A 23401-nucleotide genomic window follows, 5' to 3' on the forward strand; every position below is an offset into this window, starting at 1 on the left:
TGCATTCTGGACATCATCATGGAACACTGAGGGGTGTCATCTTGGGGGAAGCAGTTACAGGTAAGTTGAGGCTGACATTGGCATGCAGGTTTGGTGGAAAGGGATGCGTTGGGTTCTCTTGCTAGAGTTTTGTGCTTCTCTGGTTGGGGAGAGAGAAGGGTCTAAATAGGAAAACAGAGACCCTGGCTTCCTAGTGGCTTTTTCTGTACATGGACTTTGCCTGGGATGATGGAGTAGGGGGGGAGACTCCATCGATGGTGACAGCAGGTTGACAAATGGGGCTTTCAGTGGCTTGGCAGCAACTGTTATTGTATCAGAAGCTTTTGACGTAGGTCATAGGAAGGGGAGGTTATGATATTTGTGAGACACAGGTGACAGCCCTTTGCAGCTACCAGTGTTTCATTTCTCCAGTGGCTCTAAGAACACACCTGAAATAATTTTGCTCATTTAAGCTGACCCTTTTCTTATCTTTTCTATAGTAGGAGACTATGGCCAAAATGGAGGTGAAAACATCACTGCTGGACAATATGATTGGAGTCGGAGATATGGTTCTTTTAGAACCTCTCAATGAGGAGACCTTCATCAACAACCTCAAGAAGCGCTTTGACCATAATGAAATATATGTGAGTATGCACTAACAGTCATGCGTGGGGTTTAACTTTGTATTTTGTGGCAGAGAGCTGGCTTTTCCCCCTCAAACTCTTCTCTCTTTCTTTACTTTTCCTTTTCTTTTTTTAATGTTTATCAGAGTCCAGAGGTATTCATTTATATCCTCAGAAGGAGTTTTGTGTTTGCTCCTTCGGCACATGAGCGATACTGATTAGAATCAAGTGAGTCTGCTTTTCATATGGTGTGTATAGAGTGCCAGTCGTGGGCAGAGCATTGCACTAGGTGTTGGGGGCTTTCTAAAGCACGCAGAAGAATGTCTCTGAGGACCATATATTCAGGAGGAGTTTTGATAGCTGTAGGCGTCTTCTTGGATGCCTTCACAGGATTAGCAGTCTGCTCTTTGAGAAGCTCCTCATTAGAATGTGAGGTTAACTGTCAAAAAGATAGGAACCTTCTTGACCTTTGTAGTTAGTAGAGACTTTACATTGTTGTAAAAATTCTTTATAAAGGATTTCACATTATTACTTTAACTGTCAAGTTCCTTAAGTATATTCAAAATATGAGTAAAAAATTGTATTTAAATTCAGTTTTTCAGGAATTTGTATGCACAGAAATCTGCATCTGTTTAGGTAGAGATGTACTGTTAACTAAACCACGGCAGTGGGGCGCTGGGTCCCTGAACCAGCAACTGAGAAGGGAACAGGATGGATCGGCTGGAAGGGCGCAGTTTTAATAGATTCTGCCGTGCGTCCGAGTTCTTCCCCTTTTCACCGTGTGTCGATGTCTGGAGAGGGATGGGATTATTGGGGCATGCTTCCTGTTTTCCTATTAATATGAGAACAAACAATAGGAGGAAATATAAGTAAATGAAAGTAGACATCATACCTGGTAACAGGTGGGGTCAGTTATAACTTTTGTGGAACTAATATATTTTTAAAAATTACATATGAAAAGCCATATCATTCTGTCACACGTTGCTTTTTTTCCCAGATAGCCAGTTGTGTTTCAAGGATAACTTCGGATAATTTCTTACTAAAAAGTCATCATCTGGGAATTGAACTTTTCACCTTTGTTGATTTATATTGTTGGAGGTACGGGGCCGTTGACAGTAACAGGAGACATGCGGATGCTGCTTTGGGGACATTAATTGGACAATTGGATCTGAACCTAAGTTCAGAGACGTGATGTAAAGTGTTGCTGGGCAGGGAAGAGGGATTGTTTGGTTTGGCAGTGAGGCCTGGTGTCATCTTCCCTCGGGTACAGCAGTTCGGCTTTCAGGTGGGAAAGCCTTACAGGCCTGCAGTTTTGATTCAAAGTGTGGTCTGATATCAAGTAAAAGGCAGACTTTAAACACTGGTCTCTGAGATGGAGATAAGAGGGAATCAATTATATCGTAACTAAAGTTGCTGATTGTTTTTCTTTTTGGCTCTCGGAAGCCCAATTCACTTCTGCATGAATTGAAAATAGAATGGAGAGGAGAACATTACATGCTTTCAAATACCTGATTTGTTGTGCCCACGAAAAATAAAACAATCCCCCTTTTAACCAGATGCCAAGTGTTAACGTTCATGAGCCTTTAGCAGACACAATGTCTGATTTCAGCCCTGAATAATTTTATTTTCTAACTATTTTAGGAATACCCTTTCTGGTATAAAACAAAAGCAGAAAATTGCTTTCTGTTTCCAGATCAATTAATGTTTTCCATGGTACTTTAGGATTATCATTCCCATGGGATGAGCACCTTCATTTTGTAACTTTAAATAACTCATCATATTAGAGGGTTGGGTGTTCTCTAATTTTAAGCAATGCTTGTTAAGCATGCTTTAATTTTAAGCAGGCTAATTCCAAGTCAAGCATGTATCATTTTTGAAATTAAAACAATACTGTGCTGTCAATTTGATTATCACACCTCAGCAACCTCACACGTCATGTATATCACCCTTGGGAAATCTGTTTTTGGCTCTTACTCTGGTAATAATTTCTCTTTTGCTTTTGTTCGCGGGTTGCTGTACAATTGTTTAGCCTGATGCCCAGGGCCAAGTTAGTATGATATGCAGTAGTTTACTCTGGTACTTCACTTTGTTTTTTAAATTCTTTCTCAGAAAATGAAGGTGCAGTATTTTTTTTTTTTGCAATCTCTGTTATAGTCTCATAACTTTGTTTAGTTCTATAAAAGTGGGTGATGTTCCACCATGACCCTTCAGGCGAACATGTTAAACAGCAATAGTTTTAGAAACTGTGGTTGATGGGATGGTCAGTGAACAGAAGGGCCCTCGACTCAGACTTTTGAACTGGCTAAAATCCATGGCCTTAGCAGCCCCCTGGGAACCAGCTCCAGTTATGGGGTCTTTCCTCCTGTCTTCTGTCACCCCACTTGCCCCAAATCTAGAGATAAGGAATAGTCCCTACTTTCACAGAGTTCTCACTAGAGATTGCTTTCCCTCCAGGTATGAATTATCAGCTCTGTAGAGGATTCACACTGATAACTGAATGTGGAAGTAGAATTCTTTGGAATCCTCTTCTGTGCTAAACCTGCAGCCCTGGGGAGGCCACTTGAGTCACATCCACTCTTCAAACTACCGACTGTGGCCAGGTGACTGGAATGAACTGCGTAGTTTAAGACAGTGATGTCTGACTCTTAGGATTTGGGGAGGGTCAGGTTTCTTCCAAAGTAGATGGGCTGTGTGTAGGGCATGGAGACCCAACCAACTGTCTCTCTCAACATATTAGGAAGAGGAAAAGGGGCATGGATGCTGAAATGGCCACGTGTTGTAAGCCCCTCACAGGTTTGGTGGGGGATTTGGTAATCAAGTGGCTTTATGGATGTTGATACCACCCTGACGGATGTGCCCCCTGAGAAGCACTTACTGTTTGAGTTCTAGGTTCCAAGTGCACCCAAAGGCGTGCTTCTCACCCTTTTCTATAGAACTCCCGATGGCTGAGAAGAGTAAGCAGGTGCCTAGGGACTCTGAGCAAAGTTGAAATTCACTCACTTTAAGAAAATTATGTTGAAACCTTTGCTTCCTAAGTATTTCAGAGTTTTATTCTATTCTTTAATGCCTATGGGTTTGTTGTAGTCTAATGTACTTCTCCAGCCCTTTTTGGTGTAAGAAGTATTTTTGGTGCTGACAGGTAGATTGGGTTGCTTTCTACCTGAACAGTCAGGGTGGGAACCATCTAGATATAGAGGTCTGAATGTGCCCGGTTTTAGAATTTGTCAGTTGTAGTTGTAAGAGGACTGCTTTGAAAGTCTGGTTACCTTAATTTTTTAGAAGTTAGTACTGAATTAGGACCCCTGCACATTTGGCATCAGGCACTTTTGTGAAAGATACTCAAGTGTGTGCTCCAGGAATACTCACTTCTTTGCAAAGAGCTAGCACTTGTTTAAAAAGCTCTGAGTTGGTTCCCAACCCAGGCAGAGTCTCTGAATCTGGGGCAGTTCCAGCTGTTGACGTTCCAGCTGTGGTCTTGGCAGTAAGGGCTGTTCAGTCGGAGATGGAAGAGGGTCAGGTGAGAATGGATAGAGGGAATGTTGACCTATGGGGTCACTGGCAGGGTCAGGACTCTGTTTGCTTGTATCCCTCCCTCTTGGCAGCAAGCCGTTCAAGCTGGGGCCAGCTGCAGGACGTGCCGTTCAGTCTAGCAGCCTCTGTGGTGGGAAATGCTGGTTGTGACATTCCCCAGGCAGCGCTGCTTTTCTGTCTTCCTTCTGTCCTTTGTCAGACCTTCTTCCTGCCTCCAGGCCCAGCCCCGCCAGATGGAGCGATGGCAGGATTTCATGTGGACTTGTGATGCAGGGGACCCAGCCAGACGCGGTGCTGTTTTTAGGGTGGCTGGTCAGGACTGTGGTTCTGTTCAGGAACAGGAAAGCTGCAATTTAGGTGAGAGTGCCTGTGGCACATTTGGAAACAAAAGGGCCAAGATGTCTGTTGCCTGACAAAGGAATATTTTTGGTGCTGACCAGTAGATTTGGTTTGTTTGCTAGGTGGGTGTTAGGTTGGGGATCATTCAGATATAGAGATCTGAATTAGTCTGATTTTAGGACCTTAAACTAATTGTAGATGTAAGAGTAACTGCTTTAAAAGTCTAATAAAAATTGCCTTAATTTTTAGAAGTTAGCGTTTGACTTAAGATCCCCATAAGGATGGGATTAGATGCATTTATGAAAGATACTCAAAATATGTACAATATACTTGGTTTAAAATATTGGAAGTAAATGGAAATATTACTAGTTAACATTTATATATTTATTTGAAGTTTCAAAAACACTTTTTACCTATAAACATGGAAATTCCTCCCTAATGGATATAACATATATTCCTGGGAATTTGGTGTGAATGGTGTCTTCGTTTTCTCTGGATGCATAACGCATTGCCCCAAACTCAGCAGCTTAAAATAACAGACGTGTGTTGTCTCTCCGACTGTGTGGGGCAGGAGCTCGGGCTGGGTCTGCTGCTCAGGGGCTTTCCAGGCTGCCCTCTAGGTGTGTCCACCAGGGCTGCAGGCTCTTTGGAGATGAGGGCCTCTTCCAAGCTCTCGGGTTGTTGGCAGAGAGCGGGAGCCCCCGTCGGCCGGGGCTGGAGTACAGATGAATGCTGTTCCTGCTACCCAGATGGTCTCCGTATTTTTTCCTTCTTAACTTTTTCTTTTAAAAAGTCTGTATTTTTTTTTAAATTACAAAAGTAACAAATGCTTTTGGAAAAAAATTCAGATATAAAACAGGCATATAAAACATAAAAATGTCATTTTGTTACCTCACTACCCCTGTCCTGTTTCTAGAAATAAGAATTGTTTTATAGAGTGGTGAGTAAATTTCCAGATTATGTAGATTTGGTTAGAAAGTAAACTTTCTTCTTCTGGAGTTGGAAGTAGGAAGAAGTTCTGCTTTAAGTAGATGGATGAGCCTTTACCCAGAGAACCCAGACCCAATCAAGCTGAAAGGACACAAGAATCGTCTTTAATGCTGTTTCCCATCCTCCTAGACCAAGTGGGGAAAGAAGGGGACCCCTGGCCGGGGAGCGGAAACACCTAGCCTTGATCGTGTGCCAGCAACAGACTCAGTCTGCCTGGCTCATTGAAAACCCAGAGCATTAAGGAAACGCGGAGAACAGCTTGTGTATGTTTTCAAGGGTGTATCTTTGGTGTGTGAAATGGAGTCAAAGGATTAGCCGGCTTAGATAAAGCTGAGGAAAGACAGCAGATCATGGCGCTGAAGAGAAATGTTGTGTCTAATTTCTGAATACACTCTTATCTCTTGGACAGTTCTATAATACTTTACAAAACAGGCATTCTTGGTGATAATTTGCCAGTGTCAACACATCCAAGTTCTCTCAAAACTTTTGGTGATTGAAAGATTTCTTCCTTTTCGAACCTGCAAAGTGGACACCCATTTATCGGTTGTTTACCAAGTATAGAGTTGTTTTATCCTGCATTTATACTTGAAAATTTATACTTGTACTTGAAATGTTTATATAATATTTATAATACATCAGTTAAAATGTTCTGGATGAAGCCATATTCGAAGGTTGATTTGCAGGAAATTAAGGCCCAGCAACAGGTCCGCAGAAGTATCAGTCTTCTGGTGGCGGTGTGATGGGTACTAAGAAGCAAAGACCTGAGCTCCCTCCAGTCCTGGCTCTGCCTCTTACCCTCTGTGAGACCTGGGATAGGTGCTGTAACTCCTCCGACGTTGTTTTCTTATTGAAAATGTTACAACATTAAGTCCTTATTGGTACAATATATGCTTTTCCAAACACTTTACATGCACTGGTTCATTGAATTTTTACTAGAGTCCTATGCATTGTAGGGTTTTGAACTATCTTCATTTTACATATGGGGAAACAGATGCTCAGAAAGGCTAAGTAACTTGTCTGAGGTCACACAGCACATAGGTGATGGAGCTGGAATTCATACCCAGGAAGTCTAGCCCCTGAGTTCATGCTCTTAATAATAGTCCCACTAACTTTATACGGTTGCTATGAGCAGTAAACGAATGATACTACTAATATGGAAGCATTTTGAGTCTACCAAGTGCTGTTCAAAATAATTGAGTATGATATTGAAGGCTGTGTAGGTTTGGAATAAGGCAGTCTCGACAGCCCAGACAGATAATTGAAGTGTGTATCAGTGTTCCTGCTACATGTTGAGTTAAGCAGTGACATGAACCCATGTGACATGGAAGAAATGTGTTCAGTTCTCAAACTGTAGGCGCTCACTCGTCAAAAGCAGTAGGTATCATTAGGATGAGGTTTCCCCGCCCGGAAGGGAAAAGGTCTTAGGAGATCTTCCCTGGATGGAGGTGACCGAGGGCTGCTTGTGGTTCTTTATGAGCACGAGGTGGGGGAGAGGGAGCAGATCAGCACCAGGGACATGTGGCCAGTTCTGTCTCTTCTCTACACATGCGTCTATTTCTGCTGTTAAATCTGTACTGCAGATACTATCAATGGTAATCCTAATTTCTAAGAAAACTGTTTTGTTCATCAAACTCTGTTTTGGTGGGGGTGAGGTGTACGGTGTGGCATATTGGCAAAGGCCTGGGCCTAAGGTTGAATCTTGGGCACTCACAACCACTGTGACCATTGTAAATGACTGAGGGTCAGTTGTTTCAGCCATAAAATAGGTATCATGATGCTTAGCATCTTAGCCTGGTGTGTGGCAATGAAGGACCTGGAATGAAGGTCGTTGGTAGGAATGAAGTACCTGGTAGGTCGATGACTGAAAAACTTGGAAACTCAGAATGACTTATTTTCAAGATTTCAGACACAGATCTTCCTGTAATTAGAATCGCTCTCTCTCTCTCTCCCCCTCCCTCCCTCTCCCACTTCCCCGACTCTCCTTTCTTCTCTCTCTCCTTTTGTTTTCCCCATCCCTTCCTTCTTTGGTATTCATTGTACAGATTTTATTTTTATTGCATTACCACTTTGAGTTAGTCACACAGCATTATCTTTGAGACTTCTAGCCAGTAGTATAGCTTTTACACAGGGCCACTCTGTACCTTAGTTAAGAGAGTTTTATTAGGTCCAGAGAATGGTACATATTGTCTCACTACAGAGTGATCTCAGCAAAGATATGGTAGTGTTGTGTTCCCCTGCTCTAAAATAAAGGCTGCCTGAGGTGCTATTTTCAGCCAGTATGTCAGTGTGGCATAGAACTCATATATAGTTCTTTAATTCGTAGTCTGCAGTGACTGCCGGCACAGGAACAGAGGGTTATAATACAGTGGTGGTTGAGGCCTGTCTCAAACCAGACTGACAGTGGCCACAGCTGACAAGCTTGCTGGCCTCCTTGGCAGCCATGGTTTGCGTGCCCTGGTCCACAGGTGGGTTCCTGATCTGGGGCCAGTGATTCACAGCATCGGTTAAAAGCAAGCACAAACAAACAAAAAAACAGGGTTTGGTGTTTGATTCTTTTGTCAAACTTTGAATTGAGAAATACTGAAAAAAAATAATAAATAAAAATAAAAGATCAATGGAAGCAGATGCGGGCATTCGTGACGGTGGTGAGGCCACGCTAAGCCTTGTGCAAGCAGAAACTGTGAATTAGTCTTCTAAGTAGACCAGCCGTGGAGGAGAAAGTGAGAAAACCCCTTAGTAGCAGGTTTGAAAGGAGCGGAAACACGAGCAGGGGATGAGCGCATTGATACTGGAACTGGAAGGCAAGTCTTCACGAACCTGTGTTGCCTCGATCTGTCATGCTGTCTCACACCCACACTTTGGGTCCCAGCTCTTCCTGTAGCTCCGGGATGGATGGCGGGGGGGGGGGGGGGGGGGGGGGGGGTTCCTGGGTGTGTTCGTTGCTACAGTGAAACTTTTGGTATTTGATGTAACTTGAGAGCGTCTGTGTGCTGCACGGCCGAGAGAGCCTGGCCAAATCACACTGTTCTAGTGTTGCAGGCTTTGGTGGGGTACTGGCTCCGCTGAGCATTGTGAGACCCTGGGCAGTTTTTAATGCCTTCTCATGCCGTAAGTATTTTCCTCTGTAAAGATAGGGTATTTCTCGTTATGTGTATATGTGCTTGTGTGTGTGTATTGCATAGGTGCCACAAATATGTTCTTAGACTGGAGATGTGAAGTGTCCACACTGAATGACTGTTCAGATATAAGACCCAAATAGGAGTCTAAATTGGTTATTGACACTGCATTTATAAATTCTCACTTAGGCAGTTGTGCACAATTTTGAACTGTGCCTGAAAGGCCAACCAAAGCATCTGGTTGACCAAACTGTGTCTTTAAAATCCAATTAGGACAAAAACCCTCTTTGGGGAAATTTGAGAACTCCTATAGATGCCTAATTAAAAACACTGTGGCACATAATGTCTTTATGTCTTGTAATCACATGCCGAGGACCTGAGACCCCAGAATAGGGTGAGTTCCTCCTCCCAAAGCGAATAGCATGTGTTATCATTTCTGAGGGTTCCCCCAGCTTGTCTTGTATAATGATTTCCTCAGTATTCTAGACTTTTAATAGTAGCTTTATTAAGACGCAGCTCACGTCCTCATCTGATGGCTCATCAGTTCCCTGTACACAAAGACCATTTTGTACGACCCTGGCGTTACAGGACTTCTCAATGAATTTAGCTGAGATAGTAACATATTGTACACTTTTGAATCCTGGTTTGGCTATTTACAGTGGGCAGCAGATTCCAAGAGAGCCCCACAGTGAGTCTTTATCATCACAACAGGTAATGCTTATGGCCTGCTTGCCGTGTGCCAGGGGCTGTAACACACAGACTCACCTGATCCTCAGAACTGGACGTGGGAGGAACCAGTACCATCCTCCTTGTCCAGATGAGGAAACGGGGACTTGGAGAAGTTAACCAGTGTGCCCAAGTGCATGCAAAACTGAAAAACTTTGCCAGAGAGCTTGGAGCCAAGGTTTACACAATAGCTCAAACATCTGAAGCATTTTAATTCTGTATGACATAGAACGTGACCTCAAAAACACTTAAGTCCAGATGACTTGGCTTTAAATTAGTCAGTTTCATCATCTAACCCCCCTCACCCCACACAGTGACTTTTATTTCAAAACTGTTTTCAGACTGCTCACCCTGACATATGAGGCTCTTTCCAATCTGAGCCCCTTCTTTTGCTCTAGGCTGTTAATCACAGGAGGTCTTTCTCTAGGCCAGCCTTTCCCTCCCCTGTGTCTGAGATGTGACTGGGTGGGCCTTTGTGTTCTAGCGGTGTTTGAATCCATGCTGTGGTAGCGTGTGTCAGAATTTCCTTCCTTTTTAAGGCGACTAGTACTCTGCTGTGTCTGCAAACCACATTTTATTTACCCATTCGGCTGTCTTTGGATTATTTCCACCTGTTGGCCACTGTGAACAATGCTGTGGTGAACCTGGGTGTACAAATATCTGTTTCGAGTCTCTGATGATTTCTGCTTTAAACAATACATTTTGAAGGCTACAACTATCTTAGCAAAATCCTTTTTAAAAGAGAGAGGTGTTACTTAAAAGCTAGAATCGCACGCATTTCTTTTGGGGCAACATTATCTGAATCATGCCATCTTCTTAGACCTGTTCAATCCTCCAGCTTTCTGAGGCATCCCCAGACCCCTGAGGCTTACAGTGACCTTTGTACTTGTAAACCCAAACATTCTCTTAGACAGTAACATAGGAGGACTATTGACTCATTTAACCAAGAATCCGTGAAGTCCTCTTGCATCTGTTTATGAGACTAGAGCAGTTAACTTCTGAATTTTACATATTATGATATAAAAATCTCACCTCTAAGCTCTATTATAAGCTCAGATGTACAGATTACAGGAGCATTTCACACTTCCTAAGGCAATGTTTTGCATAAAGAAGACTCTTAGAAAACTTGTTGCTTGCTTGTTCAGCCAAGGTGGTCAGTGCAGGTGTACAACCGTGGGAAGGGTTATTACTACATGAGTCACCAGCATCCTGGATTCCCACTGTCATTCCTTCACGGGTGAAAGTAGCATGGTGTGCAGAGTGGGACTTGGAGGACTTCCACATATTCTTGAATGTTTCTTTGATGCCATTTTATATTAAATGATTAGCATTCAGTAAGACATTTGAATAAATCTTGCCTGTTGCATTGCCACTTTCCTGGTTGATTCCTCCGAAGTTAAAGGATGATTCAGAAACAGTGTCTTGGCATTTTTTCATGATGTAAGCACAGTTTTATGTGTTGGGATCAACAGTTTAAAAACATCTTTGCTGTTGAGATGAAAAATTTCTCCTGTAACTAGAAGATCTGTCCCCCCCCTTTAATTTATGCCTGATAGGATATGGGTTTCAGTATTCCTCGGGGTCGAATCGGAGGCTTTCTCTTGCACAAAGGCCAGCACGTGCTGCTGTAAGGCATTGTACATACAACACAAGTGTCCTGTGATTAGCACCCTTCTCGGCCACTTCTGCCAAAGCGTCCCAGGCTGCCCAGACAGCATGGATCGTGTGCTCTAATGAAAAGAGAACAGATTCTTGGCTCCTCATCCTGATGCCACTTTTGTTAGGTAATGTGGTCGGAGCACTTAATTTATTTGTGCTCCATTGTTAGGGACATTATGATGGAGAATTCATATCTGTCTCGTGGGGATTTAGGAAGAGTTTAGTAAAAAGGTGCTTCAGTGTATCTTATATACTGGCATTTTAATAGACTCAGGGATGAATTTTTAGGGGACTGAAGAGACTATAAACAAGTAAGTAAAATTCATTCTGAAGGAAATAAGGAAGCTGGTAGGTAGGCAGATGGGACGCCTAGTTAGAGGCTCAGCAAAATGGGGGCTATAAAAGAGTTGTAGGAAGAATTTGATATTTGAAAAGAAGTGTCAAAGTAGCCATCAGGGTGAAAGCAAGTTATTGCAGGATTTCCTTACATTATTTTATGGTTTAGTTATAATCTTATTTTCAGTTTCATATGGGGAATTGAAATGTAAATGTACATGGTTTTAGTGCTTCTAAAGACCTTACTATTGCCCTGGGAAGGACTATGATAGGAAAGATGTGAAACACTTCCAACTTTTTTTGTGCATGTAAAGTAATGTTTCATTTCTCCAGCATCATGGAGGAACGTACATACAGTTTTATATAATTGTGACTCATAAAATATTAAAATTGTTCCTCACTATTTAACTTAAGAGGTTTCTTTGGTTAGACATCTTTCCAAAATGCATTGCATGTGGCCTTGTCACCAGAACCAGAATCCTCGCTCTCACTTTGGCCTTGATTGTTTTGTTCTGCTCTGACCCAGTGCTAATAAACTGCTCAGGGCCAGCTGAGCTGAGCTGTTGGCGCTTAGTCTATATGGCTCTTTACTTTTATACTTTGAGAATTATTTTGATCACTTCCTGCCCCTTTTCTTACTTTGTTTGCTTCTCTTCCTTTTTCCCTCTGCCTCCTATTCTTTTGCCATTTCTGGACATTGCTTCTTCCCTGAGGGTGGGAGTTCTTAACCTCGTACATCAACTTCACGCAGACGTTTATGTGAGTATTATATGTGTGCTGTTCTGGAGAGAAGGGTCATAGCTTTCATTGCCATTTCAGAAGGATCACAGCTAAAAAAAAGTTAAGAAGCAGCAGCATATTTAAACTGTGAGTTTCAGCCCATTAATGGGTGATGAAAACCTTTTAGTTGGTTAGGACCAGCAGTTTAAAAAATGTTTGCATGAATAGAATTGAACAGGGAACAACAGTGCATTGCATATGATAAGAGTATCTGTGGTTTTGTGAAATTTTAGTTTCATATCTATATACAAACCCCACCCCCCTGCCAAATGGGATTATCTTCTGGAGAGTTGGGCCCCTTGTCGTACAGGCTGCCCCCCTAGCCGAGTGTTCTAAGAACCCATCTGTGTCAGTGTACCAGCGGGCATGGTTGTGAGAGGCTGTGTTCAGCTTAAGTGAGTTTTTCTGAGGACTCTTTCAACATGTTTGCCCATTTCATGATGGGTGTCTTTTGAGTGCACCTGCCCACCACTGCACTGAGTGTTCAGCAATTTTTGACCAAAACCAAAATGACCCCGTGTACCACCCTCCCTATTCACTTGGTCTTGTTCCCAAGAGACTTTCTGTTTGTTTATTTTGCTGGATGAAAAAAGTCCTGAAAGAGAAAATTTTTGGCTATGCGTAAGAGGTGAAACAAAAATGGTAGAAGCACTAAAAGGCATCAACTTCGACGAATTCAAAAACTTGTGAGCAGTGGGAAAAAAAGTCTCAGTAGGTGCATTGCATCAAATAGAGAGTACTTTGAAGGTGACTGGAGTTTAAACATGTAAGAATAAATTCACCATTTTTAATAAATAAATTCTGTTTTGGGGGTCCTCCCTCATATGTATGTGTAGGGAAATACATACTCAAGGCACATAATTGGTCACAAAGAAAGTTTTATTTCTTAACGAATCATAGTCAGGCATTTGAAATCCACTGCTACAGAATGTCCCCAATTCACAGATGCAGCTGTTTCTTTGTGGTGTGCTGAGATGCCATATGCCAGGTTTAGTAGAAATGTGGCTAAAATGTAAGGACTTGAGGCTTACAAGATTTTTTCTTTTCAAAATGGTTACAGAATTCGTTACGCAGGAGTATTTAAAGGGGACGGGAGGATGGAAAGCAGATAGGTCAGCAGCAACACTAGCATGCGTGCTGCCTCTGAGCGTAAAAGCCGGCTCCTGGGAGTCCTCACAGCCGTGGTTTCAGCTCTGATTACACGTTTTCTTGTCTGGGAGACTTCAGAAGACGCGAATGCCTAGCCACTCCCCAGATTGTTGAAATAGAATCCGTGAGGATGGGGTTGTGGAAGACATTTTTTACAGCATAAAACGCATGGTCTTTGGTTATATATCTCAGGGGCCTTCCTCCTGGGTTCTGAATTGTGGTCTGGAAAGCGGAGGTTGCGGATGCACATTCCCCAAGAAAGACTTGGGTTTTCACTGTAATCACAATAGGAATGAATACTCAAGTATTATTTGGTTATCACAAGGCATCTGTTCTGGAATGCTGGAGATATCTGAAATATGAAGACAAGAGATTGTTTTGACTTAGGAATGTTTGTACATTCTTGTTTTAATGTTTACCCTTGAGAAGTAAAAGACAAACTTGCTCATTGAATGTGCCATTTGCTAAGAAAGGTAGAACTTTTCCTCTCCCTCCTCTCTTCTTTTCTTTCCTACTTGTTCCCTTTTCTTCCCTTTCCCTTCCTAAATGTCGCAGGTCAGTGGGCCTTCAGGGAGCTTTGCTCTGTGCACATGGCCCGATGGTGGGAGTGTGCGCACGCCTGGGGACTCGGAGGTGCTGAGGGTTGGGAGCTTGGGGGCGCTGAGCTAGGAAGTGGCAGGGATGCTGAGGAGGTGGCTCACAGGTTGGATGGGAGTAAGTCGGTACACTGATTTGGCAAATACATACACACATAGGTACATCTATCTCCAAACAGGAAGTGTAATCTGTTGCTGCAGTCACTTACATGGAAGGTAATGAGAGCTAGACCACATTTGTCTCTGTTGGAGAAGGTAGATAGGACCTAAAGGGTAAGTCGTTTGGGCCATTATGGGGTCCTTTTTGGTGTGATCAACCGGATGGAACAACATCTGAATACTAGTTGCAGTTTCTTGTGGGTTGTTTGGGACATAGTCACCAGGTTCCAGAGTGAGCACAGCCACAGTGGTGGCCTGGTGGGACCTTCTGTGGGCTGTCGTGACACTGGCACCATCTGCACTCAGGAGTAGCTCGTTGGTGCTGGATATGGCACATATCAGCCTATATTTCCAGTTGAATAGTGAGCGGAACTCTTGGGGAAAAGAGGTGGATTCTTTTTGCTGCTCCTGTTTGTAAAGGTTTACAATACTTGTCTTCCTTTTTCTTTCCTCTTTGACACATTCAGAACAGAAAGGACACATAGTGACTAGCTCTTTTATGCACATACTTGACTTTAAGAAGCTGAGTCATGTCTCCAATTTTTAAGTTCTAAGAGCTGCTTAATGAGTTAGTTTACCATACTTTTGAGACATGATATAATAAAAATACCTACTTTAAATAATATACAGTTGAATTTTAAAAAACTCGAGTATATCATTTATAAGTCTAAATATTAATTGATGTAAAAATGAACTGTCTGGTCACCGTTGTTTGAACAGGAGATTTAGTCTGGTACTGCAGTTACTTACCTGAATGTACCTGCCAAAAACTAGAATGGAATTCTACACTTCACCCGGCCAGTCGGCTGCTACCAGGAATGCTTTTTGAGTCTCAGAGAAAGGAGGGCTGTGACTATGAACACTTGAATTATCTTATTGGCAAATGTAGGAATGTTTAAATCTTTGACTAATGCACATGGAACCTTCAAGGAAAAGAAACGCATAAACAGCAAGGGCAGGTATCATAGTAACAGAAAAACCTACTCAGAGTTCAAGATTAGAGCATACGTATCTGGAACACACAGTGGAATGTAGAGAGAGCGTACTTTCCGGTACTGTTTGCTTGTTTAGACTGATAACACTTGTCCTGCCTGACCCTTTTTCTGACTCGTTCAGTTGTGTTGCTGTGTCAGTAATTGTGCTGTGTGCAATCTCCTCCCTCCCCCCAGATTAATGCCTTAAAACAACAACCATTTATTTGTGCCCGGTTCTTTGGGATAGGAATTCAGGCTGAGTTCAGCTTAGTGTGTCTTCTGCTGTTCTCAGCTGGGATCCCGCATATGGCTTTAGGTGTCCACTGGCCTAATGGGGGCTGGGTGCTTTAGCATGGCCTCATTCTTATGTCTGACACTTGTCAGGGCACCTTGACTTTCTTCTTCATGACGTCTCCATGATCTCATCATGACGTCTCCATGACCTCACCATGACCTCTCCAACAGGTTAGCACAGGCTCATTCATACCACGGCTTCTAGCCACAGTGAGTGGGTCCTAATACACAAATGCTTTTTAAGCCTCTGCTTGTTTGGTGTCCCTTTGGTCAAATCAAATCATATAGGCAAGTCCATATAGAAAAGCTTGCAAACCAAAGGGTCGCTGGTTCATTTCCCACTCAGGGCACATGCCTGGGTTGCTGGCCAGGTCCCCAGTAGGGGGCATGTGAGAGGCAACCACACAGTGATGTTTCTCTCCCTCTCTTTCTTCTCCTTCCCTTCCCCTCTCTTTAAAAATGAAAAATATTTAAAAAGAGAAAGAGGAACAAAAGTGATATTGGGTTTGAGGTAACAGTTTGTTCTCTGTGCAAAAATGCCACAGAGGCAGATTTTTATCAAGAATTTAGCCACTCTGAGGTTTGGTTTTAAAGAACAATGTGATCATTGGTTTTTCTGCTAACAACAAATACATATTTTGACTATTGTATTCAAGAAATTACCTAAAAAGGTAAACTCATGTACTTTTTCTACTAAGGAAGGCTCATCTTTTAATCAACAGATATTAAAGATATAACCAATCATTCTATTTTCATATCTACCAATGTAACTAATGATAGTAAGTTAGTTAGAAGCAATTTAGTTAATTATTCAGTCTCTAGAATCTCTCATCTAGTTGCCCAGTTGGGCTGGAGTGTGAAGAAATCTTTTTGAAAGAGCCTTATGTAAATGGGATAAGTTAGGAAACTTGGAGTCATTTTTATTGGTTGGGGGAGGGAGTAATTTTTGTCGGGCCAGGTTAATTGGGTGCTAGTGATAGAATGTCAGAAATAAATGCAAAAAATTGCATGGGAATTGAGGGTTTTTATTTGTTTTGTTTCCCACAGCAGCACTCTATTCTATTCTTGATAAGATTATGTTCTGACAGAATAAAAGTGTGTATAAAAATGACCACTTTTCCAGTTTGGGGAAAAGTCTTTTATAATTAAAATAATTGTCACCCATGTTTTAAAGAGATCAGCAGAACATTTTCTGCTGTTCTATTTTCTTTTCTGTTTTGTTTTCTAGAAAGATAACAACAATCTCCTTGAATTCATTGGTGGCAATACTAGAAAAACTTGTTGCTCTAAAAATGCCTCCTTCTGTTGCATAACCCTGGGAAGGTGGGGAAGTCAGAAGTGACCTTTTCTTCTTTTGTTTTCACCTTTTTCTTTAAAAAATTGTTATCACTTGTCTAGTTTAGTTAGCACCCCTCCCCATTTTTATCACATTTAAACTACTAAGACGGGTTACAGTTAAGTGAGTTTTGCTTGTGGCATTGCGCTAGTCTTTGTATGAAATGATCTAAACTAAAACTATCTCGAGGCTGGGAGTTTAAGATTGAAATGGAAGGGGAGACAAATAGTGCTCTGGTTTGTGGGGCGAGACGGTTAGTGTCTGCTAGAACAATAGCACTGATGCTTTTGAAAGTACGTTGTAAATTCTGCATTAAATTTAAATTCAGCATTAAAGATACTACTCTCCTTCAGGACAAAGTACATTAACATAGTGATATTACAGCACATTACATATAATATGGAATTGTTTGAAGGCCCAAGAGATAACTGTAGCTCTAGTATTGAATTGAATGTGGCCCGAGTCCATTGTTGAGATTGACAGGCTTGTGTGAGGGCAGTGCCAGGGCCAAGGCCCTGTTTGATAGGAGCGGCTGTGGGTAGGGAGGAGGGGAAGCCTGGGTTACTGTCAACTGAAGCAGGAGGATAAAGGTGAGGGAAGGGGGCCCTGGTTCTCACTGGAGTCAGAGGAGGCAGAGCTCTTGCTCACACTGCACAGGGGCTGGTGACTTAATTTTTGGCAAGGATGACAGGGCTTTGGAGAGCTCTTAGCCAGGATCATAAATTAATCTAGAGATTTTGAGAAATATTCTCATGGTATAAACCTGTGCTTTCCATTTATCAGGAAAATGAATAAACATTATTCTGCATCTTCAGAGATGTAAAGTATTCTTGAAGAATACAAAATGTATGATCAAGTAGAAGTAGTAGAAGTAGTATTTTAAAGGGATGAAACTGTACCACACTAAGATTTAAGATGTTAAAATCCATACTGTGTACTAATGGATGTATTTACTCTTTCTTTTGTAGACATACATTGGAAGTGTGGTGGTCTCCGTAAACCCCTACCGGTCATTGCCCATTTATTCACCAGAGAAGGTGGAAGATTATAGGAATAGAAATTTTTATGAGCTGAGCCCTCACATGTAAGTACAGTATTCAAGCATCGTTTTCCTTTCACTCCAAAGATGTGTAGTCGACAGATGTGCCCAGCTGTTTCCTCCACTTCCCAGGAAAATTCTTCAGTCATTTATATTTAATCAGATGAAGGAATGCAGAAGTGAATTTTCATGCCTGGCTTAAATTTTAAAAAGGCAGAGCACTTCATTTGTGTCAGGCTCTGTAAGTTCTGAAATATTTGGGTTCACTATGTAAAATATTTTCTGTTGAAAATTCTGTGTAAGTAGCAGCTGCTGCTAATTATTTTTTGCAAATAAAACAGGACTGTGCATTGTTTATTATTATGAAGAGCCCAAGCAGCATCTTTCTAATCTTGTTGGAATAAGAAAGATCCCAAGTGTTGGGTTGTGTAATGGTGTTTTGAGCAAAAGGAATAAATAATACCTCCAGTTTATGATCTTCGCAGACATTATTCATCAGATGTGTACATTTGGACAGGGACTTCACCTTCCCTGAACTTAGTCACTTGTTTGATTTTTTTAAAAGGTCATTTGTTAGTGTAAATAATCTCTGTAAATAATAACTTACAGTAATCACTCAGTGCCAAGGTTGAGAAACCCTGAACTAAAAAAAACTGAAAAAAACCTTCAGAGTTTTAGTTGTATCCTAGCAGAAAGTAATTTTCTCTGTATCACTGAAGATGGGCTTTATTAATTTTGATGGGAAATAAAATCTAGTAATTAAGGAACATCCCTACCACTGTCCAGATGTTGATTTTAGTTTCTCTTCACAGTGCAGTATACAGCGACAGTTGTGGGCCGCTGGGAACTCCAGATTTAAATAATTTATGAAGATGGTTTTTAAAAATGAAATACTATATATTTTGCCAGTCAAGTGGATTCTAATTGTTCAGTTGACTTCTAGAAGTAGATTTTGCAAATGATTGTATTTCATTTTGTCTCAACAAAAATAAAGTCTGAAATTTGGTTTATAAAGTTATTCCTATAGTTAAGTCCCTGCAATGAAATACTTTATTCGATGCCTGGATATTTATTTTAAGTTCTAGGCCTTGAAGTTTCTCAAAGTGAGATGGTTGGATCACCTATGTCAGAATCCCCCTATGAGCTTATGACAAAATCTTTTTTTCTAGGCCTTACATCTAACAAGCCAGGAATCTACATTTTTTACAAGCTTTCCAAGTGATTCTAATGTACATGAAAAATTGAGAACATGTCTTAGATGTGTATTTACAAATGTTTTTCTTTCCTTAACTGTGTACCATAGATTGATCTTTTACAACAACAGTGATAATAATGGCTTGTATTTATTGAACACTTACTTTGTGCAAGTATAGCACTAAATACTTTATATGTTTTAGGGCTCTGTTCTCACAATAGTCCTGTGAGGTAGGTTGTATAACAAATGGGGAAGTTGTCCCAGAAGGCCTTGGGTGGGGAGCTGGGGTGTGAAAATGGTCATCAGCCATGCTCTCAGCTAGAACCTGCTCCCCCAATTTTCATGTTAGGGACTCATACTCTGCACTTCTATCCCATTACCTTGGGTCGCCTATGTTCCTGTACCCTGGAACCTCAAAGATAACCTTAGCTATGCCTCAGTTTCCTTCCAGGCACTTCAATGCCATTCTTTAATATGCAGCTTAAATCTCCACTTTGGGGATGCTTAGATATACAATATTACAGATGTCTATTCTAGAACATGTAAGTTCATGCCCTGAATATCCACATTTATCCCCACTCCTGAGAGATTCCTGTAAGAAGCTGCTTGCCACCACGACCTTAGTTAACCATTCCTCGCCCCAAGGAAAACAGTCACAACCAGCAATAAAATAAATTCTCAGAGTGCTTAGGATAAAGGCAGAAGCTTTTACTGTGGCCTGTAAAACACTGTGCATGGTTCAGGGGATACTTTTACCTAGTGAATCTGAATTTGCTAGATCCTTATCCCACCTTCCCTGCCCATCTCACTTTGTTTTTTCAACCCTCACACACTCCTTCCTACTACATCATCTGTGCTTATTCTGTGCCTTCTGTGTAGACTGCTTTTCCCTCCCTTTTTCTCCAGGCAAAGCCTTCCTTTCTTTGTATCCCAGATTGCATTGGACCTCCTCAGGAAGACCTGTTTCTTATCCCCTTCCCGCCAAGGTTGCATCTGTGGCTCTTGTCACAGTTGAAATTTAACATTTCTTTATGATACGATTTGATTCATGTCAGCTTCGCCTGCCATGCCAGCTTTTGCTCACTGTAATATTCTTAGCATCTGGAAGTAACTAGGGGTTCAAAATATACCGAACAGGACTTGGGCTAAGTCCCAGCTTTGCCATTTGCAAGCTAGGTAATCTTGAGCAAATTACTCGAAAAACCTTCAGCTCAGAAATTAAGTAATTTGCTCTGTCCAATGGGAGAATAATTATAAACTCATAGGATTTTTGTGAGGGCTAAATATCTAGTAGGTATTTAGATGATGTGATTACACGGTATATGTAAAGTGCTTGCCATGGCATCTGCCTTGGCCCTGTAGAAAAAGGATAGCTGTTGGTGTTAACTGTGATAACTATTATAATTGTAATAATGAGATCTGGGGGACACATTGCCAACATTCTGACATGCTCCTCACCATTTTCTCCCCCAGGGTGGGACATTTTCCACTTCCTTTAATGCATTTTCCTGCGTCATTCTTTGTGAATACCTGTCTTTAACAGTTTCTGCGATAGGTTCCCTGCTTACACGCAGCCTGATGTTCTCAGATAGGAGTTTTGCAATCTAGTAGGATAAGATAACCATAACTAGATTAGTTATGGTTAGAATTGGATGCAATTCTAATCGTAACTGTTTTAAGAATTTGGTTCCAATTTAAATAAAAAAAAGAACTTAAATGGCAGCTCAGACCATACACAGGGTCTAGCACAAATAATGCCCCTTTTTATTACAAAATCTTTTCTCACAAAATCATAACTATGTAATGCTATAACATAACAATGTCACACTCAAGCACACCGTGTGACTTTTTAGGCGAAATGTTCAAATTCAAACTATAAATGATTACACCCATATTATTACCCTGCCAGCTACACTCATGCAGGCATTACTTCTGCCGGATCCTGTTCTTTGAAAATTGTGCCAACTAATTTATCCCAGATTATATTTGGAAATTTAATTTGACCTGCTGTTCACTGTTCATCTGCAAAAACATCCGGATATTTCTCTTGTAGTTCATGCGTTTTTGAAGGTGTCCAGAAATTATTTTTCTTTACATTTTAGACAATCGAAAAATATTTACATTCCACATAAACACGTGACTTTCAGATGGTGGAAATGCATATAAATGAGTAAAAGGAAAATATAGTGGTTTTTTTAGAAGATACTCCTTTCCAAAAGTAGTCTAATGTTGCCACACCTCTTCCGTTCGCTTCTCCCCTGGAGCCCTGTCCCGTTCTGTGCAGAGCCACACGCTGAGTGGGGTGTCATTGGGGGCCTCCTTAGAGAAGTGAGGGTCCTCTGGGCGGCATGTGTGACACTGTTTGCCTTTCTAATTGTGTGAGGAATGTCTTTCCAGTGTGATTTTTAAATTCTTTACTGTGGGGGCGACTTTCCTCGCAAGTCCCCCTGACCACCAGGGATGAGAGTACAAGTGACTGAGACATGATGTGATCTGCTCAGGGAGGAGAATGGCCAGTTTCTCAGGGGAAAAAGGCATTGAGCCCACTCCTCCAGGGCCTTTTAGTAGGTTCTAATACACAGGAATACAGGGCGGCAAGGATCAAATAGTAGATAACATTTCAAAGAAATCTGAGGGCTTAGTATGAGTCAGAGACTGTCAGGAACAGAGTTTTAGGGTTTCCTGCTAGAGCCCTTAATATATGAATGAAAACACTCTTAGCAGAGCAGATTTCACAGGTTTATCAGGAAGTCTTTGTGATGCTAGATTTTTTCCCCAGGACACACTCTAGCAAGGCAAGGAGCAGCACCTCCCCCCATCAGGTATTCAGGCTTAAGGGGATTAGAGCCAGGAAGTGCTTCTTCCAGAAGGGGGGGGAGTCCATTGCTCTTTGTTGCAGCCCCCCCCCCCCCCAGTCCTTCCATTAGGTTGCACCCCGGCTGTGAGGGGTCTTACACTTCCATCATTGACTTCCAACCCAGCTTTGGGGGCAGAGAGAGAAAACTGAGGCAACGTTTGCTACCAGAGACAAGCTTTGTCTCCTGCGGCTTGAATTCCAAAGGTCATCTCTCACCCTCAGCCACAAGGGGTCGAGATACAATTCCTAGAACCAGGCAGAGCGGTCCACAACACTTTAGACATAAGAAACTTTCTTATATATATCCCAGGAGGACTAAGTGCATTTTGGACAACTCAGTAACTGTGTTCCTGAAGAACCATCTGTAGGAAAGAATGATGGGGAGGAGGAGAGGAGATAAAGGAAATGATTGAACTATGTAATCTTGCTTCCCTAAGTTAGGATAACACCAGGACAACACACCTTCGGATATTTTAGTCACTGAATCCACTGGCCTTTTGTTGGATGATTGCCCTTTGACCGTACAGTACTAGATGGAGTTAATCACCATTAGATGGATCTTCATAAAATCAGATCCTGCTGCTTTCCTTCTCAGAAGTCTTCATGGGCTTCCTGTCAATACTGGAGTGAATTTGAAGTTAGTTGCTTGACTTAGCCATTCAGGCTCTCCACAGTCCCCCTTGGCTCTCCTCTCCAGCCCCAGACACCACTAAACTCCTTCACGGAACCTCCTCTTGACTCACAGGCTTTCATGTCTTTTCCACCTGTCCCACCACCTACCCATCTGTACTGTTAAAATCCTGCCAGTCTCCTGGGGTCTGTCTTAAAGGCTTGATCAGCCCTAGCCTGAACCGCAGGTGACTTTTCCTGCCTCTGAGTTACCAGAACCACTCATGGGACCGTACCCCCCATCTTTTCTACCAAATGGTGAAGTGTGTTTCCGTGTCATCCTCTTCAAAGAGGAGAAAGCTTCTACAGGTCAGAGACTTGGTCCTGCACATCTCAATGACTCTCTCAGTTCTTTTCTCTTAAGAGCTCAATAACAACAGAACAAAAGAGGGTTTAAATAATTTTTAATTACATTTTACTGCTATTATTGATACAGGGTGCAGCCAAGGGGGGGGTGCCAAAAAAAGATTTGGAATGGTGTCCAGAACTCAAAGTGTATAGGAATAGTAGAGAGACATATAAGATGTCCTTACCCCTTCCCCTCACAGGTGTGAGTTGGGGGAAGGGACACATGGGGCAGGAACATGTAGGGCTGTTTTGTACAGCCACAGCCTTGCAGCTAATCTATGACATGGTCATTTAACATATCTATAGCCTTTGGCGGGTCACTTGGATATGTTAAATGGCTGGCCAGGCTTGGAGCTAGGGGGATGAAGTCACTTCCCCCAAGATGTAACTGGGGGCAGGTCCCCCAAGTTACAGCACCTGTGTGGGAGCTTGGAAAAGATTGGCTCCAGGACATGAGGCGATAACTGCCCAGACTAACGATGGCAGCCCAGTAAACTTGTAATAATACAGAAATACTGGCAGGTGTAACTGATCTTGGGAGGAGTCGGAAATAGGGGTAGAGAGGAAGATGGGTGCAAGGATTTAAAAGCCAGACGTGGCAGCCAATTGAAGGGGGAGCCACGTGGTTTGGGGCAGAGTGAGGACCCCTGCAGTCATGTAGGGGAGAGCCACTAGGTTTCAGCAGAATGAGGACTCCCTCTTGGTG

General features: G+C 42.1%; 1 protein-coding gene across 6 annotated transcripts in view; it reads left to right on the forward strand.

The window, feature by feature from the left end:
• The window catches only part of MYO1B (myosin IB), a 169237-nt gene that overhangs the window by 29728 nt on the left and 116108 nt on the right, over positions 1-23401 (forward strand). For 5 of the 6 annotated variants that reach the window (XM_037162933.2, XM_037162935.2, XM_037162932.2 and 2 more), the window contains exons 2-3: positions 480-623; positions 17556-17671. In XM_037162933.2, the coding sequence (XP_037018828.1) occupies positions 489-623; positions 17556-17671 (251 nt within the window). In that variant the 5' untranslated portion in view covers positions 480-488. The remainder of the gene's footprint in view (positions 1-479; positions 624-17555; positions 17672-23401) is intronic. The other variant, XM_053665160.1, reaches the window with a different exon arrangement.

The sequence above is a fragment of the Artibeus jamaicensis genome, unplaced genomic scaffold (genome assembly GCF_021234435.1).
Source record: "Artibeus jamaicensis isolate MK-2021 breed Jamaican fruit bat unplaced genomic scaffold, CSHL_Jam_final contig_391, whole genome shotgun sequence".
Taxonomy (NCBI): Eukaryota; Metazoa; Chordata; class Mammalia; order Chiroptera; family Phyllostomidae; genus Artibeus; species Artibeus jamaicensis.